At 52.4% G+C, this 20529-nt stretch overlaps 1 protein-coding gene across 2 annotated transcripts in view; it reads left to right on the top strand.

Moving 5' to 3' along the window:
• Window positions 1-6105, top strand: part of CKAP2L (cytoskeleton associated protein 2L) — a 17098-nt gene extending 10993 nt beyond the window's left edge. The window contains exons 6-9 of one of the 2 annotated variants that reach the window (XM_019662897.1): window positions 449-604; window positions 2560-2623; window positions 3869-4058; window positions 5119-6105. In XM_019662897.1, coding sequence (XP_019518442.1) covers window positions 449-604; window positions 2560-2623; window positions 3869-4058; window positions 5119-5344 — 636 coding nt within the window. In that variant the 3' untranslated portion in view covers window positions 5345-6105. The remainder of the gene's footprint in view (window positions 1-448; window positions 605-2559; window positions 2624-3868; window positions 4059-5118) is intronic. The other variant, XM_019662898.1, reaches the window with a different exon arrangement.
• The last annotated feature ends 14424 nt before the right edge of the window (window positions 6106-20529 follow it).

Raw genomic sequence — 20529 nt, 5'->3', positions numbered from 1 at the left:
ACACACACACACACACACACACACACACACACACACACACACACACACACACACACATCACCCTGGCATATCTATGCTGTCCTTCAGGCTTCTGTCGGTCATGTGAAAATTCTGTCACTATTCAGCGCTCACAGTTTTGTGAATGTTGATTACTCTGGGGTGAGTCGGGGTGGAGGACATGTAAACATGAAGGACATACTGCTTCCTTCAGCTATGACATTTTTCTGTCTATTTGGTCTCATGTAACTTTAATGATCACTGTCAAAACTCATTGAAATGTACCATTTAAATGGGCGCATTTTATTGTATGGAAACAAGTAAAATTGAAATATTTTTTCAAGTTAAAAATAATTACTGATCGAGCTGATTTCTGCAAACCTGTCACAAAGCAATAGCAGACATGAGTAACGGTGAGACAGTAATCATTTCCTCTGGGTGTTTTTTGCAGGGTGTGCTTTCTAATGAAGTATTCACCATCCTGTCCAGTATTCCTGAGGCTGAAAAATTTGCTAAATTCTGGATCTGCAAAGCAAAGTTCTTGGCAAGTAAAGGCACCTTTGATGTCATCGGGCTGTACGAAGAGGCCATAAGAAATGGGGCAACAGTGAGTATGAAAATGCTGTTGTGTGAGTTCTGTTTGCAGTGCGGCAGTTATGCAATGTAACGTAAATTCTGATGGGTCCAGTTACACACAGAATGTGCAGTACAGTGTCCTAGTGAACGCTTTATGCCGTAGGACGTAGTTACGTGTAACTAATAGAATCACTGGTCCAGTGACTACCTCACTTAACACTCATTGTAGAAACATGCACTTACAGAAAGTAATAGTGTAGAAAATAATAACATCAATGTCCATACTTCTAAAGTCATACCTCACCATAAAAACCTAAAAATATATCACACCCAGCATATCAATATCCATAAATACCTCTTAATCCTAAAAGTATCTCTATATAATTTTTTAAACAGACTGAGTCAAATAGTTTTATAGCTCTTTTCATTTAAATGTCACTTTCCATGGCATCATATATTCTGCAGTACCTTTTTGCAGTGCTTCATGTACATGCTCATAGTTTTAAACAGTCAGATGATCTGATAAGGTTTTTTCAGCCAGGCCTCTGCTCCCTTCGCTTTCCCTTTCCCACTCCTCAGAGCAGACGGATGGGTTTTGTGTTTACCTCTGTAGTTTTAGATAATGTGCTTTATTGCTATTTCTTGATTTTTCAGTTTTAGACATGATTTGTGGGCTTCTAGCTATGCAGAATGAGGATTTACCCTGTTTCACACACCCGCATAGACCACCAACATACACACACACACAGACATGCACGCACAGACACACACACAGGCATGCACAGAACAGACATGCAGACACACAGAGACACGCACAGACATGCGTGCACAGACTCAGAGATAGACACACAAAGATACAGACACACTTACGTGCACAGACACACACACAGGCACGCACAGACACATGCACATACACAGACACACACAGGCACTCACAGACACACAGAGACAGACACACAGATACACACAAACAGATGCACACAGACACACACAGACATGCATGCATAGACAGACACATGCAGACAGGCAGACACGCAGGCACACAGACAGACATAGACACACACAGACACACGCGTGCACACACACAGACATCTTCTTTAATTAGAGCCTGTAAAAACATGAGACACCTGATGAATGCTTTATACAATTCAGTCTCTTTGCAATGTGTTCTGTACATTTATTCCCAGTTCCTTAAACTTAAAGCATTTTAGATTTTGTGAAAATGTGTGGCTATCTTTGCTTCTATACTCTGTTGTTAGTTTGTCCCTATTATTTGATGGAGCCCAGGTCGGAAGACCAGCCTCCAGGTACAGCCTTCCCATGAGAAAGTATAGCTCACTTACGATGCCCTGCCTCAGGGCCTGGCCTACATACCTTGCAAAAGAAAGGCGCCCTCCACTACTTTTCTAGAAAATTACTTTTAGGTTGCATTGCCAAATAAAGGATGAAAGAAAGGGAGAAAATTGCCCAAAATGCAAAGTAAAGGTTGCATTCGGGTGATGGGATTATGAGTGATTTCTAAGTTTGACCTACTGTTCAGTTTTTCTGTAATGAGATATATGTCTGTTATGATAAAAACCAAAATAAACAAAGACAACCCTAAGAATGCACGCCACAGTTTCTGTGTGGCTGTCTTCACATCTTTGGGCCAGAGTCTCTATGTGGGAACACATCTTCAATGGGATCATATAAGTCAGTAAGAAAATTAATTTGTTTTAGAGAAATTTCATTATAACAACTTTCCATCAACACAACTCTTCATTTAGTCAAACATGCCAGGATTTAACCATCATTTTCTTTGTTCTTTCATTTTTCCTATGAAGCTGTAAATCTGAAACATTTTAAATGTGATTTATAGTTAGACAAGAGCTAACAAAGGGAACAGTTTTATTATTAAAAGAAGTTCATTTGCTGTTACAGTTTCTTAGATCATTTTTCTCAGGAGTGTTTTTAATACTGTTTGTGTTTCTTCTTCCTTCCTCCTAGCCAATACAAGAGTTGCGGGAAGTTGTTCTTAACATCTTGCAAGACCCCACGAGAGCCACAGATGGTACTGCCATGTTGTATTTAAGTCACTCCCTGTAGCCATAAAGTAAAAGTCACCAGGGGTCACACAGGAAAAAAGAATTAAGTCCTCAGAAATGCCTGTCGCTCTTGGTTCCCAGGGTCCGACCTTTCTGTCGTTACAAGTAAATATGCTGCTCCATGCTGAGCAGCCTGGATGAGTGTGCTGGCCCCCGAGCCCTGGGTGGGACAATACTAGCACCCTTCAGCAGCAGAGGGAGGAATCGGCCCAAGTCACGTATTTTGTCATAAGCAGCCCACCACACCTTCACACTCAAGTTCACAATCCCCCTTTGAAAGCAGCAGTTGCAGGACTCTGCTGTTGGCCCACTGCTTCTGTGGTTGGTCAGAACCCACAGAGGACCCTCCTGGGACAGACACTGCAGACACAGGTAGTGGCACTTTATACTTGCTGATAACGGATAGAAAACAAGCTGCCTTCAGGAGATAAAATGGATGGTTTTTATGAATTTAGCAGGTGACAGATCTTTTTCCTTTAAGAGTAGATTTCACCTGGGGACATGGTCAAGTCATGTGGAATGAAAGCTGCTACCGCATCACTCGTGGGGTGAGGTTGCAGAGCAGACTTGCTCAGTGGCTCTTCCTGGCAGTGACGCTACAGTTCAGATGTTTGTTTATAATGCACAGCGGAGTTCTGCAAAGGGACGAGAGGGGGCAGGAACCCAGCCGCAATGCAATTGGCCCCCATGACCTCTCGCAGGGTCTCAGCCTCCAGCCACAGTATCTGCCTGTCTCAGTCGAATTTCCTTCTTTCGTGTTGGTTGTGTTTGGGCTGTCATGCAAGTTGTGTTAACACAAGACCTTTCTCAGCCACTATCTAAGGCAGCAGCCGTGTGGTCCTCCCTAGGTCAAGAGGGGGTCAGGTCAAGTGAGTTATCCCTAGTAGGCCAGCGATTGGTCCATAAGAGCTGTCAGGGATACATAAGACACTGGTGCAGAAGGTCAGAGGGCCTAAAGGGTGTCAAGAACCCGTCCCCAGTGGCGAGGAGGCCAGAGGCTGGTTGGGGGCTGGCCACGAATGTGATCTGATGCAGCGGGCTCTGCTCCAGGGCTCAGCGGCCAAACCGGTTGTAAGTCCCCCTTCAAGTCAGCTTCTCTTTGTTTAGTATCTGGGGCCGTGGGGGTCACATGCTCCAGGGCCTTCATCTGATTGGTTTTAGCTGAGTGCTAAATCACTACATCGTGCTTTCCTTCTTGACCTCGCACACAGGAACAACCTCTGGGTCTTCAGCTGCTGAAACTAGTAGGACATCGATACAGGAGCTGGCTGGCGAGATGGAGCCTGCAAAGTCTTGTCTTTCTCCAAAAGGGAGGGAGCAGGCTCTAGCAACACCCCAGAAACCCAAGGCAGAGCAGGGCTGTCATTCTGGTATCAAATTACAGGTGGCCCCCATCCCCAGGTAAGAGGACGTGAGCAGCTGTGTGTGCACAGGCCCAGCTGCTTCTCCCCCAAGTCCGAGTGCCAGCGAGGTACTGACATCTCCTGCCTGTGGGGGACCAGCTGGTTTGCCCCATCCTGGCACGAGGGGCGGTGCTGAGTGTGAGGAGACTGGGAACCATGCACGGGGGTCTGGGCGCTGCTCGGCGCGCAAGCCACCCTCCCACAGCCATGTCCCTTCTCTTCACTCGCACGTGTCCTGCGCTGTAGGCGCACCTTCCTTTCCCGCAGGCCTGGCCCAGGTACAAGGACACAGGGCGGTTGGGTATGTCCTGCTTACAGACCACTTTTTAACAAGCGTAAGTTTAAGGCAGAATCCGTAGTGATTGAAGGGACCGTGTCAGGGTTTCAGTGTCATTTCCTAAAGCACTAATGTGACATCATAGGAGACTTCCGAGCAAGGACCACTGTCATATACTTTACCTGGAAGCACAGTGGGCCTCTCCAGCCCCAGGCTCCTGTCAGCTATGCCGTGTCCCCTCCACACTCAGCTTGTGGGGTGTGTAGCAGGCCAGCCGCTGGCCTGGCTCTGGCCAATGCAGTCGATGGTCCTGCATGTACAGACCAGTCACGGTGGGAACGGCCTCCGCAGCCTGTTCTCCAGGCCCCTTTTTGTTGGGACACATTAGCGTTCACAAGGAATGTGTCCAGGTGGTGGTTTGGTTCATCACCTAAAATATGTTTTTTCAGTAATGTACTATCAGGCTAGAAGGAACCTTAGCGTTCATTCGCCCAACCCCACCTGGTGTTAGGCCCACTTTCCTCAAAAGCTGTCCACGCTTTTGGAAGTCTGTGGAATAGACAAGCACCAGCTGCCGAGCAGTTGGCTTCATAAAGTCACATTCTACGCTTCAGTCAGTGTCTCCCTCTGCTTATTCCATCCCAGCAGATGGACACCCGGCTCCTCTGACAGCCAGGCCACCTCGGGACAAGTGTCCATTGCATGGTGTCTGTCGCTCTCTTATGGAGTGGCTGGGGTGCCAGGGGAGTCAGGGTTCTAAATGCACCTCTCACTGTCACAGGGTGAGCGGGATGCCTGAGGTGCAGGACCTGAAGCTGGTCACCCCTGTCCGGCGTTCGGCGAGGATCGAGCGAGTCGCATCCCACTACCCGGAGCTGCTGCGGGAGCATGACATGGTGGTGGCGTCTCTTGACGAGCTCCTGGAAGTGGAGGACACGGAGTTCTTTGTGTTCCGCAGAAATGAGGCCTTGCCGGTGACCCTGGGGTTCCAAAGCCTCAAATCATAACTTTCACTCTTCTTAAGAAGGCATTTCAGCCTCCGTGGGACAAGTCACACCCTCATCCAGCCGGCCTGGGACTTGGGAAGTCACTCGGGCTCCCTCTCAAGGGTGTCCCACAGGAAAGCCTCCAGCTTATTTGTTCAAGGCAGCAGAAACCTCACGCTGAATGCGATTTGCCCGAGTGCGCAGTGGGCCGGGCGCTGGCCCGTTCTGTGGCCTTGCCTTCCTGCATCCGCCTTAGCGGATGGACACACCAGGCTTCCTGTCAAGTCCCCTCATTTTACAGATAAGTTTGCACCGCTCGGCCTTTGCTCAGAGTTCATGGGTGACAGGCATTGACCTTTGACTTCCGTCACCATGTCCCTGTGGTGAGGGGTGACTCACGCCCTTCCTGTGCCAGGTCTCCTCTAAAAAAATGCACCCCTGAATTGGAATGGACGTCTAGCTTCTCATACCCGCACCTAACCTTGCATTTGTTGTCAGAGGTGCTTCAAATGGAAGCTGGGGGGCAGAGGTGGTGTGGGGGCGCCATGTCTTCACTTCAGTTCTTCCCCGGACCCCAGGCCTGAGAAGGCTGTGCGAGCCCCACACTCCAGGTTGCCGTCCCTTCTCTCTGGGCAGCTGGCTGCCCTCGGAAAGGAAAGATCAAAATTGTTATGTAAATAAATATGGATAGAAACTTTCGTCAACATACTTGACATTTTAGTTTTTTTCATATTTAAATATTAACCAAAAAAAGATGATTAAATTTTGTTTATTCCTGCTTATTTGTTTATCTTATTTGTTAAACCGTGATGATGGCTTGGCCTAGAGAATTTGGGGTTTGTCTGGGGATGCACCGATAGGCTACTGCAGAGGCCTCATCCATCTCCCTAGGCGCTCACCTTGACCAGGGTCTGACCATCAGCCTCCCCGGGAGCCGGGCTTTGTCACTGACTGTCTGTGGGTCAGGCTTGTAATGACGAGGTTCGTGAAACATCTGTGCGCCCGTGATGGGAACAGACCGACTTTCAATGGGTGAAGTAGTAAGACTGTCACCACAACCAAAACGCAGACACCCCCATGACCAGCCCTTTCCTCCCCTGGGACTCCCGTACCGGGGACACCACCAAGTGCCCCGAGATGAAAATCCGGAAGTGGGAGTTGGAGACATGAAATGTCCAGACCAGTGGAGGCTGAAGCAGGCTTCTGTGTTAGGACTGTTGCCCCCAAAGTCCTGTCACTCAACTGAATGAGGCGCCTGCTCGTTCTCACACCGCCAGGTCACCCCCCCAGGGCCTGTCCCCTAACTCACCGACTGCTCAGGACAGGTGTCAGCTGCTGTAATGGAGGTGCACCCCCATCTGCAGTACACAAAAGGCGGCCCAGAGCGCATGCTGCCCAGCCGGCTACCATCCACCATCATGCCAGCCAGGGGAGAGGGACAAGGAGGTGGAAGGCAGCCCACTCCTTCTGAAGCCATGCCCTCACTCTTCTTCGCAGGCCCAAACAGCAGTCCTCCTGCAGCTGGGGTGTGACCTTCAGTGTCCTCCACAGCCTCGGAATTTTCAAAAGCTGCAACAAACAGCCCCCAGCAGGATATCTGCCACCCTGCCTGGGCCCACAGGATGTTTCCGGCCCAAAGCTTGACAGCCTTCCCCCACTCCCCCAGGTTCTGCAAGGGGGTTCTGCCCCATCCTGTCCCTTGCAGTACCACAATCCCACCTAGGGTAATAAATCGGGTGACACAGATCACTCGATAAAGCAGGACACTAGATGGCCAGAGATACCACGGTAAGCCAAATGACCTGACCCCATGGAGCCGAGTCTAGTGGGAACACAGAGTCACAAATGTCAAAGTGACAATCCTGAAGAAGGCTCATGGGAGAGAGACTAAGGGAACTGATGCTGGGAGAGCGGTGGGGCCTGAGGAAGGAGGTTTAAGGAGAAGAGGCAGAAGGAAAGCGGGGAAGGCCCCTGTCCCCCACCCCCTTCCTCCTCCTCCTCAGGCTTTGTCCACAAGCCCTTTCTGTAGTCTCTACCCCAGGAGGGAAGTCTAAGGGTTGATTTTTGCAGATTTGGCTACCGTACATATTTCAGCACCCTTCCAGGAACGCGGGCCGTAGGGTCTGAGCGGTTTTCCCAATACAATGCTGTCTGTCTTCTTAGGACACTGGCGACAGTCCTGGTACTTGCCTGGACAGCCTGCCCTGCAGAGTCGAGGCCCAAAGCCAGCCCAGGAAGAAGGGAGGGCCATAGCAGTGCCAGTCCTGGACACGCCTGAGGTGACGTGAAAAATGAGCACTTGGAGCACGGCCTGCTGTCCCTTGTTTATCCATAGAAAATGCAGCCAGTGAGGCATGCCACGGTCCTTTGAGGGTTTGCTTTGTCATTTCACATGCAGATACACTCATTCTAATCCTCCATTTAATGCCAGGTGACACTAACGGACACGAGAACGAGGATGGGCCAGGGCTTAATACCACAGAGCAGTTCCTACGGAAGTAACCATCACGTTTCAAATCACAAGGTTGACCTACACATTTTAATGCATCAAGTTCCAAGATGTCTAGGCTGTCACATTTACTGTCATCCTAGTGACCTGGAATGGGGACACCTGTGCCAACCAGGCACCACTGTTATCACAAGTGTGCACAGATTACTATTTTTAAAAAGAAATGTGCTGAAATAAAATTTCACATGAAATGATGCAGCTCAGAGAATCTGTGACATTTCCAAGTGGCTCAAAGGTCAGGGACACCTCCCAGGGTAAGCTGTGTTCCCACCCCCACCCCCCTGCCCGCAGCCCATCAGGAGCAAAGAGCTGGTCATGGGATCTTTGTGGAGCTCACACGGTGACGCCCAGCCAGGGGTGTAAAGGCACCAGAATGCCCTCATCCCCAGAGAACCCGCAGCTCTTCTGGTTGGGATGGAAAGTAGCCCAGTGAACACTGAGCCTGGAACCACCTGCTACAGCGAACCCACGAGAGGGACCCCTAAACCTCGAGCCCCCAGAATGCCCGCATAATGACAGGCACCCTCACACACTGAGCCCCAGCCCAGCCAGCCCCTCATGACAGCTGTCCCAGCTCAGAGGGGCTCAGGCAGCACAAGGTGCAAAGGGGGGGCAGGGGCCCCTCGTGCTACAGCATCCCCAGAGTGGGGACAGGCCATCACACAGGTCAGCCGGAGGGGCTGGAGATGCCAGTCACCAGTGCAGCCAGCAAGCGGCTGAGCAGAAGCCCAGACTCCGGGCTTACAGCCTGTGCTCTTGGCCCCGTTGGCTCCACCTCAAATACAAATATTTTAATTTCCCCTTTTCTCCCCTGAATTGAAACTCATGGATAATATAATTATTGTCTCTATAATTTAAAATATCAATACAATATCCTATAACACCAGTGAAATAAAAAAGCAATTTATACTAAAATAATATGGATTTCCACATAAATTCTTAGGAGTGATTCCACTTAAAGACAAAGAAGCTCCTGCAAATCTCCAAAATGCCCCCTTTGCTGGGAACCCCCACTCCAGCATGCAGTGGTCCCCAGTGGCTGAGCCCTCGGCCACAGCCCGGTGGCCGCTCTGCTGTGCAGAGAACCGAGTTGTCAGCTCTGCTGCAGCACAGGAGGCAAGAGGCAGGGTCCCCGTGGGCCCATTCTTGCTCCATGGCTGCCCCCGGGGGCTATCTGTGGGGACGGGTGGAGATGGAGAAGCTCCATGAGGAAGGCCTCCGGGGGTCCTCACTTAGGTGACCCCATTGCAGCCTTAGCATAGTGATGCCTCAGAAGCAGGAGCAGGCGCCCAGAAAAGGGGGTCCTGCACATGGAGGCAGCACAGCTGGGTCAAGTAGGTTCTGGAGCCGGCTCGCCTTAGCCAGGCGTGCTTCCCACCTGTCTGCTCTCTACTTCAGCAGTGACGTCTGACAGCTCCGGGCCCCTGGCTTTGCCCTCAGGAGTTCTCCAGCACTGCTCGTCGGAAAGCCCAGATAGATGAGGCTGCACGGGGACAGCTCAGTCCCCAGTGTGTAGCAGTGTGGTGTAGGGGACAGAGTGAGTCCCTGCAGTTCAACAGCACTGGGTCCAAACCCTGGCTATGGTCCTCTAGCAGCGTCCCAGTGAGTCACACAGGCCCTCCGCACTCCCCTTCTGCTGGTGGTGAATAAGGATAAGGGGACCACTGCAGGGTTACACTGAGCATTGACACTGAAGAACGGGGCCCAGGCAGGAAGCACAGGTGACACTCACACCTGCCTTCCCTCAGGCGTCTGGGCAGCTGAGGTCCTTGACCTCAGACAGCGTATCTCATAAGATGGGCATAGTGACACTCATCTGGGAAAAGAGAGCTGCCCACTAAGGGGGCCTCTCCACCAACCATCCCCTGCTCCTAACCCAGGGACGCATCCAGGTTGCCCAGCTGCAGTGGTCACCCTCCACTGTCCCAGGTGTGGGCTGAGGTAGAGTGACCGTGGCCTTCCTCCTCACAGGTACCATCACTTCCTACTATGGAAGTGACGAGATGGCAGTCGGTTGAAAGCAGGAGTGAAGCTGGTTGAGGAAACCGCCCTGGCAGAGGCATCCTGTCTGTATAACCCATGCCCTGGGCATTTCATGCTGCCCACAGTTACCTGCAGGGAGAGCTGGGGACCTGGGGGTCCTGGGGCAGAGGCTCTGCTGGGACCCATCATCTGGGCGCTCGACTCAGCGAGCTGAGTGACAGTGCAGGCAGTCCAGTGGAGGCGGCATAGTGGGTGGGCTGCTGGAGGAGGGTGTCAGGTGGGAACCACGGTGGAGTAGGCTGCCCGTGGTGCTGTGACACAGTTCCCACTCAGTGACGCTGGCAGAGGGCAGCGCACAGAATTGGGAGCCCATCCCACCAGGATCTGCATCTCCCACGGGTGAGCCAACCTGCTGGGGCCAGGGCCTGTTCCCTGGGCCTATCACCGGGGACACTAAAGCTTTGTCCACCACTGGTGGGGGAGAAGGGGGAGTTCAGCGTCGTGCTCTGCCGGGCCACCCCTACTTTCCTGTGGTTACCTACCCGGCCCTGGGGAGCAGCCGCCATAAGGCACCTTCTGACATCCCCACAGAGGGCGTGCACAGGCCCACACCCAGCCCCCTTCTGCCCCCAGCAGCCCATCACCAGGCCCTGCTTTTAGGGTCTAGAGACCTGGTCCCACATTGACTCCCAGAGTGACTGAAAGCTTGCTGTTCCCCTCTCTGCCTCAGTTTCCTCATATGTAAAATAAAGGTGACAAGCCTGCCCCCAGGGTCTGTGGGAGGGTCACATGGCACACAGTACTTTATAGGCTTCACTGCTGGCTCTAGGTGGCCCTGGACTCCACATGGCCTGCGTTCCCTTGGTGCAGCCGGGACTGTCCCAGCTGTAGTGGCTGGTCAACATGCCTCAGGGGCTATCTTCCTGCCATCATCACCCAGGACCATCAGTTCAGGCCCGTTGTCTGCCTAACCCCAGATGCTGATCAGAGCTGCTTGTCCCTCACACGAGGACCCAATCAGGCAAGCAGACACTTCTGAAAGACAGGTAACGGTGGCATCTGGGGGACACGGCCATGTTCCACCAATCACCACTGCACAGCACACTGCTGGCACTGGAGCGAGGGCCAGCAGAGGGCACTTCCTGACAAGGACAGGCAGAGCTCTGTCCCCGCCTACGGGCCTGTCCCCCTCACTGGGCACCCACTCTTACCCAAGGCTCCCTCTTGGTGGAGCTGACGACTTGTAGCCCACAGTGGCTCCCTGTGACCTGGAAGGACAAGAAGCGCCAGGCCTCTCTGGCCCCTTGGGGACCAGGGGCACCTAGCAGAGCCCTCGGCTGGATGTGAGAGGTGGGCACCCCGAGTCTGTGCTGGGTGGCTTAGGAAGGGCCTAGAGGCACAATGTGAGTGGTCCCAAGGAGGTGAGAGGGGCCCCAAGGTCCACGTCACAAGGGAAGCCCAGCCCGAAACAGCTTGACTCGGGACGCCCCTGACCAGGACCTTGCTGCCAGGCCTCTCACAGGACAGCTCTGCCAGGTGCCAGCCAGTACAGCCTCTCCAGCTCCTCCATCTGCTCTGAAACTGGACAGGGACAGTGGGGTGAGGGGCAGCCCCGGGCCCAGCTGAGCTATGTGGTGAGGGTGGTGAGGTCACCAGGGGCCTGTGCGCCCAGCTCTGTGCATGATGTCCTAGACCCTTTCTCACATCAGTGACACTCCACCAGAGCAGAAGGGACAACACAGGCCCTGGACAGGTGCGGGGGCCGTTTAGGGCTCAGGCCACACGGCAGGGACTCAAACCCGAACTGTTGGCGCTCACAGCACCTACTGACCCCAAGGGCACTTCAGGTCACTCCCGGTGGGGAATGTACCTTCCTCTCACTACATGTCCTCAGGCAGATGGGAGGGTCAGGTGAGAAAGAGACCCCCAGGTCACAGAAGTACCTCGGGCTCTGGAGTCTCAGGGCTGTGTGACATTGGGCAGGATGCTTAACCTCTCTGGGTCTGTTTCTTCGTGTACAAAATAGATCCACTCTCGTAACCAAACTGACAATGTTGTAACAGTCACTGCTAACCTCCATGGGACAGGACAGGGAAGATGACAACCGGCAGCCTCTGCACTGGTGCCAGGCCCCCGCCCAGCCCCCACCCCTGCCAGTCCCTGCCCGTCCCTGCCCCCAGGCGAGCTCCAGAGAAGCTCACCTTCTCTTGAGCCCCCAAGTTAGCACCTGCCATCCATAGAGGGTGGAGTGAAGCAGGCCCAGCCCAACCTTGTCCCTGTCACCCCTCCCACTTCTCCCTCGGCCTTCAGCAGGGGGCATTATTCCAGGTGCTCACAGCTGGCCCATAGCTACCTTACTTGGGACCCACAGCCCGGGGCTGGAGGGGCCCCATCCCCCTGTACTTGGAGAAACCCTCCTGACGCCACAAGAAACTTCCCCTGGTGGCTGTGACAGGGGCTGAGGTTGGGGCTGGAGCCAGACTCCAAGATGGGTTTTTTCTTTGTTTGTTTTTGTTTAAAAAAAAATTTTTTTTTAAGCTGAGCCATCCTGCCACCTGTTGGCAGCTCAGCGGCTGCTCAGCTCGGGCCGGGCATCCAACCGCTGTTGCTCAGAGCTCAAACTCTTGAGCAAGTTCTTAACCAACTGAGCCACTCCACCGGCCCTTCCAAGATGGGTTTTAATGGGAGAGTGTTGGATGAGGTCTTTAAGGAAATGTAGGTTTACTTTTTGGTTTAGAGAAGAAGAAATTTCATGCAGTGGCAATGAGCCCAGTGTTGAGGGGTGGGAAGGACAGCGGATTCTGACCCAGAGGTCCCCTGCCCTCTGATGTCTGCACTGCCAAGGGGCATGTCCTGGGGGTGCGGGCAGAGACCAGAGGGTGGACTTCAGTTGCTGGAAGGATCTGAGTCAAGGCCTTCGGGCACCAAATGCCAAGTACAGTTCTGCCCCACCCAGGGCAACAGCCGGGCCCTCCATAGGCGGGGGACCGAGAGAGGACAGACTTGGGGTGAGAGGTTAGGAAATTTCCAAGAACCTGTCTCTCCTTCCATCAAAGTATTGGAAGTTGCTGGAGCCTGTGGCGTGCGTGTGTGCACATGCGTGCAGGAGGGTGGGAGGGTGACACTGCCGAGACCAGGGCCTGACCCCCAAGCTCAGGCTGGAACCCTTGGGAGCCTACAGCCCCTGGGAGGGTGGGAAGGGAGTAAGGGGGACTTGCAGCCTATAGCCTGTCCTGACCATCCTGCAGGAGCCCAGGCTGGGGCGGGGAAGCCAGGGCCAAGGCTACCCCACATGACTTCAGTGTGAGACTCGTTGGGGGTCCTCTTTCAGATAAAATTGGCCCCTGAGGGGGTGAGGCCCCATTTCCTCCAAACGGAAAAGCAGGGCTCCCTGCTCAGCAGCTGTGCAGCCCTGGCAGGCATGGGTCCCGGGGAAGAGTCTGAGGATGGCAGGGCATTGGGGTGCCGTAAGGTTGGGGACAGTCCTGTGAGGGCTGTGCCAGGCGCTCTGGGCGGGCACAGGGCAGGCGCTGCAGGAGCCCTGAGGCGGGTCTGGGCAGGGAGGAGGGGCCGCGGGGCAAGCCGCACCTGCTGAGCTGCCCGCAGGCCGGGCCAGGGGAAGGCGGGGACCCCTTGCTGCAACCCTGAGTCGGGGAGCTGCTGCTTACCAGGGCTGGGCCAAGCTGAGGGTTCCAGGCAGCAGGAGGCTGCAAGGGACTCAGAAGTGGTGTGTTTCAATCGCCTCCTGCACTTAAATCGGTCTCGTCAGACACCTTGCACTCCCTAAGCATCGCCTCATGCCAAGCCTGTGCTAGAAGCTGGGTTACAGCTATGAGAACATGTTTACCCACCCTTACATCCCTCACAGTCCAGGGAGACAGGCCATTCGCATTCATAGGGAAGAGTGAGAAGAAAAACTCAAGCCCTTGAGAACCCAGGGAGTCAGGCAAGGCTTTCTGGAGGAGGAAGTCTTAAGGGTGAGTCAGAGTCAGCCAGGCTGAAAGGCAGTGGCCAGCATGGGGAAGACACCAGGATGTGGCTGGGAGTTCAGGGAGGGCCATGCTGACGGACGGACACCCTCTCGGAGGTGACGCTCACATGTGAAGGGTTGTGAAAGTGACCTGATCCCGTGTACACAGGGTGTTGGTCTCCCTGGCCCAGGGTGAAGGAGGGTGGCCGGGAGGCAGAGGCCAGTTCAGAGGCTGGTGCAGTGGCTCAGGCAAGGGGTGCTGGGTGCCTACACCAGCCCTCGGTGGGTGCGAGAGGTTGGAAATGTGCAGGACATAAAGCATGTCGCTTGCACACTGAGCAGTGAAGGGTGAGGGATGGAGGCCGGCTGTCTACGTGGAGCCACCACCCCTGGGTGGGGCAGAGGAAGACCAGGTTTGACTCAGGACACAGGCGGTGAGACAGAGGTGTTAGGCCAGGGCTGGAGGTCAGAGTGCTGAGGTGGTGGCCTTAGTTTGGATGACAAGGTGTGACAGAGCTTGGGAAGCTGCACAGGACTCAAGTTCCATCACTGATCCCAGGACAGGACAGTGACAATGTCATAAGGACAAGAGTGAATGAACCCAGAGCACCAGCAGCCATGGAGGTGGCACGGAAGGTGTGAAGGGCAGGACAATGTCACTGACCCAGGCCTGAGTAAAGATGCTGATGTAGGAAGCCCGGCTCCTACTAGAATTTTCCAACACAGACCTGGGGCTTCGGGGATATTTAGAAGCCAGACACCGGGAGAGTTGTATTTCACCAAAAATGGGCCTTTACAGGGACTGGAGTGTGCTCACCCTTTTCCTACTGCAGGAAAACCCCAGGCCAGCTGGGATCTAGGACACAGAGCAGGCCAGCGGCCCCCCCCCTGTGCTTGCTGTGCAGACAGGAACCGGCAAAGCCAGGCCAGCTCCCCTCACAGTGACCCTGGGCTCCTCAACCAGGTGGCCACACATTCGTTCACTCTCCTGGTGACATCACAGGTAGACTAATGCCATGTTGGGCCTGAGACCTAGAAAGAAGCCCCACAAAGGCCACAGCTGTCCAGCCTCCAAACACGCTTTCAGGAGCCTGGCAGGCCCTGGAACCTGAATTCCAGCAGGCAGGACCTTTTACTGCTGGGGACCGTATCTCCCAGGCCCGCTGAGGCTCACAGCAGTGTCCTAGTCAGTGCTTCTCAGACTTACTGCCCATATGAGTCACTCGGAGCGTCTGCTTAAAATGTAGCTTCTGAGTCTGAAGGTGTAGGACTCTGCATTCCTGACCTGCCCAAATCGTCACTACTGTGTGCCCTCAGCACGCGCAGGTCACCTGGAAAGCAGTTCAACCTTCTGATGAGTGAGAGCCAGAGGGAGCAGGGGGGTACTCAAGCCAGGGAGGGCCATGGCCAGTGTGAGTAAGTGTCCCCCTGGCAGGTGGAGCCTCCCTCCTGAGATTCACGGGCACTGGTCCCAGCACGGGCATTTTCGCTCCCTGGGTGATTCCCGTGCCCAGCAAAGGGTCAGGACCTGGGCTTTAAGAAGACATTTGACAAATCAAGCTGACACTGGATCTGGCGGCTGCACAGCAAGCTAGGTCCCATCCCAGGCCCTGGGATTCTTGCCCCTCATGGAAGCACCCAGCGTTTATTGAGAGCAGACTGTGTACTCAATTCTGTCTCTCACTGGACTGTCACCTCTGCCCCAGGATGTAGATATCAGCCATTATTCTCATCCTCACCTCTTCCTAAGTGAGGAAATGCAGGGGCTGCTGCAGAAACCTCGGTCACTCCCAGGGCCCTTCCTCTCACCACCCCACCACAAACAATGCACCAGTGAGACAGCAGGATTGAAAGTCATTTTTAAAGAAGCTATAGAGGCATGAGGGTGCTGGTCCCCTCGGGACATGCTAGTACCATCCTCGCCCTCAGACTGAGCTAAATGCAGGCAGGCACAGCACCTGCAAAACTCAGGGCCCTCCGGTAAGGTCCTTGGTCCGGGCAGCACAAGCTGAGCCCTGTGCAGGTTCTAGGTCAGCAGGAGAGCGACCTAATTAAACACACAGGCTTATTCTTAGACAAGCAGCCCCAATTAAGGCCCCTGGGCAGCAACAGCGCAAAGGCACAGCCCTGGAGGTGATCCAAGTGATTCTCATTTTTAAGGAGCAGTTACTTCCGATTACAAAACTAGTACATGTTCACCATGGAACATCTGGAAAATATAGAACGTACAAAAAAGAAAATGCTGCCCAGAGAGAAGCACTATTTTTGCTTATTTCTTCATAGTGTTTTCTTTATACATATTTTACATGTTTGATACTGGGGGGGAAATGCTTATTCACATAATGTAAGTGGGAAAAGATACAAAATTATAAACAGCACAATCTCAAATTTGTTATTTAAATTAGGATTTTCACACGGATAGTTCTATATCCTATTTATTTCACTCTGTATTAAAACACTACCATCGCCCCCATGTTATTACATATTCAGCTACTTGATTTTTAACAGCCACATAGTATCCATCATAAAATGTACACTGTTCCTTTGTGATGGGACATTTACATTGTTTCTAATTTTTCAAATTACTCAACCAGGAAGCTCCCTGTGCAACTCTGATGAGTTTCTTGAGCTAGATTTCTAGAAGTAAATAAGTTCTCTTGTTGCATGCTGCCAAACAGCTTTTTGAACAGCCAAAGCAGTTGGCACTGCTACTAGCGAGTGTGGGATGTCGTCATGCCCACATGCGGCATGTCTTGGTTCCTAGAACAACAAGCATTTCCGGCTGAAACACGGAGGCCGCATTCGCGGGCAGCAGCTCCTTAGCGCCACCTGGGGCTTTGCGCCTCCACACAGCCCTGCACACCAGCTTCCATGAGGTCAGCTGCTGTGACAATAACCCTGGAATTTTAGGGGCTACAGCAAGCAAGGTTTATCCAACATTACTCATAAGCTGTGGGTCAACTGTGCCTCATTCCGAATGTCTTCTGATTCTGGGACCAGGCTGAAGGCATAGCCTGTCTCCAATCTCATGGCCAAGGACAAGGGCAAAGAGCAGAGCCCACCTGGCTGTTCACGCTCTGACATGATGTCACTGCCATTCACGCCCACTGGCCCAGGGAGGTGATGTAGCCAATGAGGGGAAGGAGTCCATACCTCCCCTGGGGACGCACGCGGGTCACACAGGGGTGCTGAAGATAACTGGGGACGAGACCACCACCAACCCCAGCCATGAGCCCGCAGGAACAATGCCCAGTGTCCATCCCACACCCGGGGCCTGACCCTGACATCAGGACTGTCTTGTGGAAGATCCACGCCCTCAAAGCTGAGGAAGGGGGTCACCTAGGTTTGCTTCTGTGCAAATATGAGAAAAAAGTATATATGTTCACGCGTGTGTATTTACTATTTATAACCAGCTCCAGTAACAACAGCAGAGATATATTGTTATGTTTTCAAAAGGCAAAAGAACAGCCTCATATAGAACAGGCTACCATTTATGTTAAAGGGAAGAACGCATATGCATATACATATACATACTACATGTAACTTATGTTTGTGCATAAAATACTTCCAGAAAACCACTAAGAACCTGGTAACCATGGCTCTTTTAGGAAAGTGAACTGTGGGACTGATGGTGGGGTGAGGCTTGGTTTTCACTGTATTCTTTTTAACAGTTTGAATTTTTTTCCTGGTGTTTATGTTGCCTTTTCCAAAAAAAATTTTTTTCATTAAAACATTTAAAAATTGTCCCTCCTCAGTCCTTTCTCGCCCATGTCACACCATTTCATTCTCTGCCTATTCTTCCTCCATCGCTCCCACACTGGGACATGCCCTGATCCCCACATGGGAAGCCTTAGAAAGCAGACTTTCCAGAGAGCACTGGAAAACCCAGAAGAACAAACAGCAACAGTGACAAGGCAAAAAAAAAGAAAAAAAGAAGGTTCATTCTCCAACAGGCCTCGCTGTGGCCTCCCAGATAAGCCTCCAGGCAAGGTGGGAGCTGAAGACGGGGCTGACTTCTTTTGCATGACTCAGGGGTCTGCTCCTGTGAAGAAGGTGGCGAGGTGGAGGAGACAGTGACAGCAGCCAAATAAGCAAAGACCCTGGTGGTGCCCCTGAGACGGGGCTGTGGGACGACGGGGCTGCCCCTGCCCTGGTCTGCTCCAGACCCTCAGAAAAACCCGTTCCACATGCCTGTGTGAGCAGGTCCCTCTGTAGAAATCTAAAGGGCTGGCACTTACCACCTGGATGCAGGGAGTGGGGGTTGCACTGTGGGGACAGCAGCTGAGGTCAGAGATAACAGGAGAGCACTGTCCCCAGGGAAATGGCAGGGGCGGGGGGGGCCTGGGGACTTTGGATTTCAAGACCATGTGGAATCTGGAGCACAAACTAGCCCATGTATGGATGAGCCAGAGTCACACAAGCAAAGGTTCTGAGTGCAGACAGACCCCGCATGAATGGCGGTGGTGAGGGTCTCACAGCCAAAACAGCAATAGTATTGGCCTGTAACCCAAAGAGTAAAGTAAATGCCAAGTTCCTACTGACAAAAATAAGTGCACAGAGCAGAGAGCTGTTCCTTACAGGAGAGTTCCAATTAACAGGTGTGGGAGTAATGAAGAAAAGAGAAAACCCACAGTAATAGGTAAAACCCTGTGCTTAGCTTAACGACCTGCTTCATTACCTTGAAATTCTTGATTGTTGAATAAGGGGCCCTGCGTTTTCATTTGCTCTGGGCCCACAAATTACGTAGCTGGTCCTGGCTACGTAGGCAAGACCCACAGGTGAATGGTAAAATCAGTGGACGAAAGTTTCAGGGAAAACAGGATATTCACATAGCCTTAAGCGTCTCCCTAAATGCTTGTTAGTTACGAGGGGGGAAGCAGTAGCTTCACATCGAGACGCGACCTTAACCAAATGATCAGATAATATCACGTGCCCACGTGATGGGCTTACACAGCACATCTGTTCTGCTTTTCTTCCCAAAATGCATAACTTCAGTCTTACCATGAGAAAACACTGGACATACATTGAGGGGCAATCTATAAAATACCTGGGCATGACTGCTAAAAACTGTCAAGGTCGGGGCCGGCCGAGTGGCTCAGTTGGTTAAGAGCGCAAACTCTGAGCAACAGGGTCGCCAGTTCGATTCCCACATGGGCCAGTGAGGTGCACCCAAGCTGAGCTGCTGCTGAGCTGCCAACAGGTGGCAGGATGGCTCAGCTGATGAGAGCATGTGCTCCTAACAATAAGGTTTCCGGTTCAACTCCCGCATGGGATGGTGAGCTGCACCCACCTGCAACTAAGATTGAACACGGCACCTTGAGCTGAGTGGCGGCAAGCTGCCGACGGACAGCCAGGTGGCAACTGGACTTGACGCTGAGCTAGCTGTGCCCTCCACAACTAAGACTGAAGGACAGCTTGGCTGTTCCCCTTCCCCAATAAAATCTTAAAAAAAAAAAAAAACTGTCAAGGTCATGAAAGACATGAAAAGACTAAGGAAGTGTCACAGATGGGAGAAGTGAAAATGTGACAACTAAATGCAAAATGGGGTCCCGGATTGGATCCTGGAACAGAAAGAGGGAGAGCTGAGAAAGCAGGGGCCCTGGGTGGAACCCACAGGCTAGTCATCGGCACTCAGTGACACAAACTTGCTTTTAGCGACTGTGTTATCACAGATGGGAGAAGGATGTAAGGGAGTTCCGTGCTATCTTTGTAACTTCTTTAAGTCTGAAATTATTTCAAAATTTGAAAAAATCATAAAGCAATGACAATAAAAAAGCAACGAGGAAACACAGCACAAGCAAACTATAGGGAGGGAGGCTTTCAGCTCAGCTCACAGACACAAATCTCCCCAAGATGTAAAGTGCTCCTAGAAGAATGTCAATAACCCAGCAAGAGAAAAATTGAGAAATAATTCAAAAACAGGAATATACATGGCTCTTAAATGTATAAAAAGGTCATTGAACTCACTCATAACTGCAAATTACAAATCCAGATTCCAATTTTTATGCTGTGGACAAAGAAGACTATCACAATTTCTGTGATGGTGCAAATTGGCACAACCCTTTCGGGAAGGCAAGTTGGTAACGTCTGTCAAAATCAAGGCAGCTCCTTTGATCCAGCAGCTCCCTTTACACTTGAAATTGACTTGGACACATTCAAAATCATGAACCATCCATATGGGGAAACAGACAAGTGACATCATGAAAAGCAGACTCAAGAAAGCAGGAGCCGTGAAGGGTCGCAGTCAGTCCACATTCCACCTCCCCATGAGGCCTGTGCCCTGCGCAGTCAGGCCTGGGGCACCGGCCTGATCTCCCTGTGAGTAGCGACAGAGGGCACGGGGCCAGATCACTCTTCCCTCAGGGGCTAGAGTCCTCGCCCAGTCCCTATTCAACCCTGATCACGGCTCCCACAGGGGACTATCATTAACAGGTGACTTCAGGAGGCAGGAAGGGCATGGCGGCAGTCAGGAGGGAAGGCTGAGTGAGTTCCAGCTGTAGCCAGCCCCTGGTTCGGCAGGCAGGTCTCTGTGTGAATGAGGCGAGCTCCGGGCTGAAGGCACATTCATATCCTCGATCAGGGGGGCTGAGGCCGTGGGGCTTTTGACGAGAAGGTCCTCAGAAACCCCCAGAAGAATACCAGCTGCAGCCAGATTAAGAGAAAATTAATAAAAGTGATTAATCACAATGACAGTCTCCAGGTCCTGTGGCATTCAGGTTCACAGGGTGCTTTCATTTAAACTTA

Source organism: Hipposideros armiger, unplaced genomic scaffold (genome assembly GCF_001890085.2).
Source record: "Hipposideros armiger isolate ML-2016 unplaced genomic scaffold, ASM189008v1 scaffold_382, whole genome shotgun sequence".
NCBI classification, from domain to species: Eukaryota; Metazoa; Chordata; class Mammalia; order Chiroptera; family Hipposideridae; genus Hipposideros; species Hipposideros armiger.
This window is presented reverse-complemented; position numbering and strand designations above follow the sequence as displayed.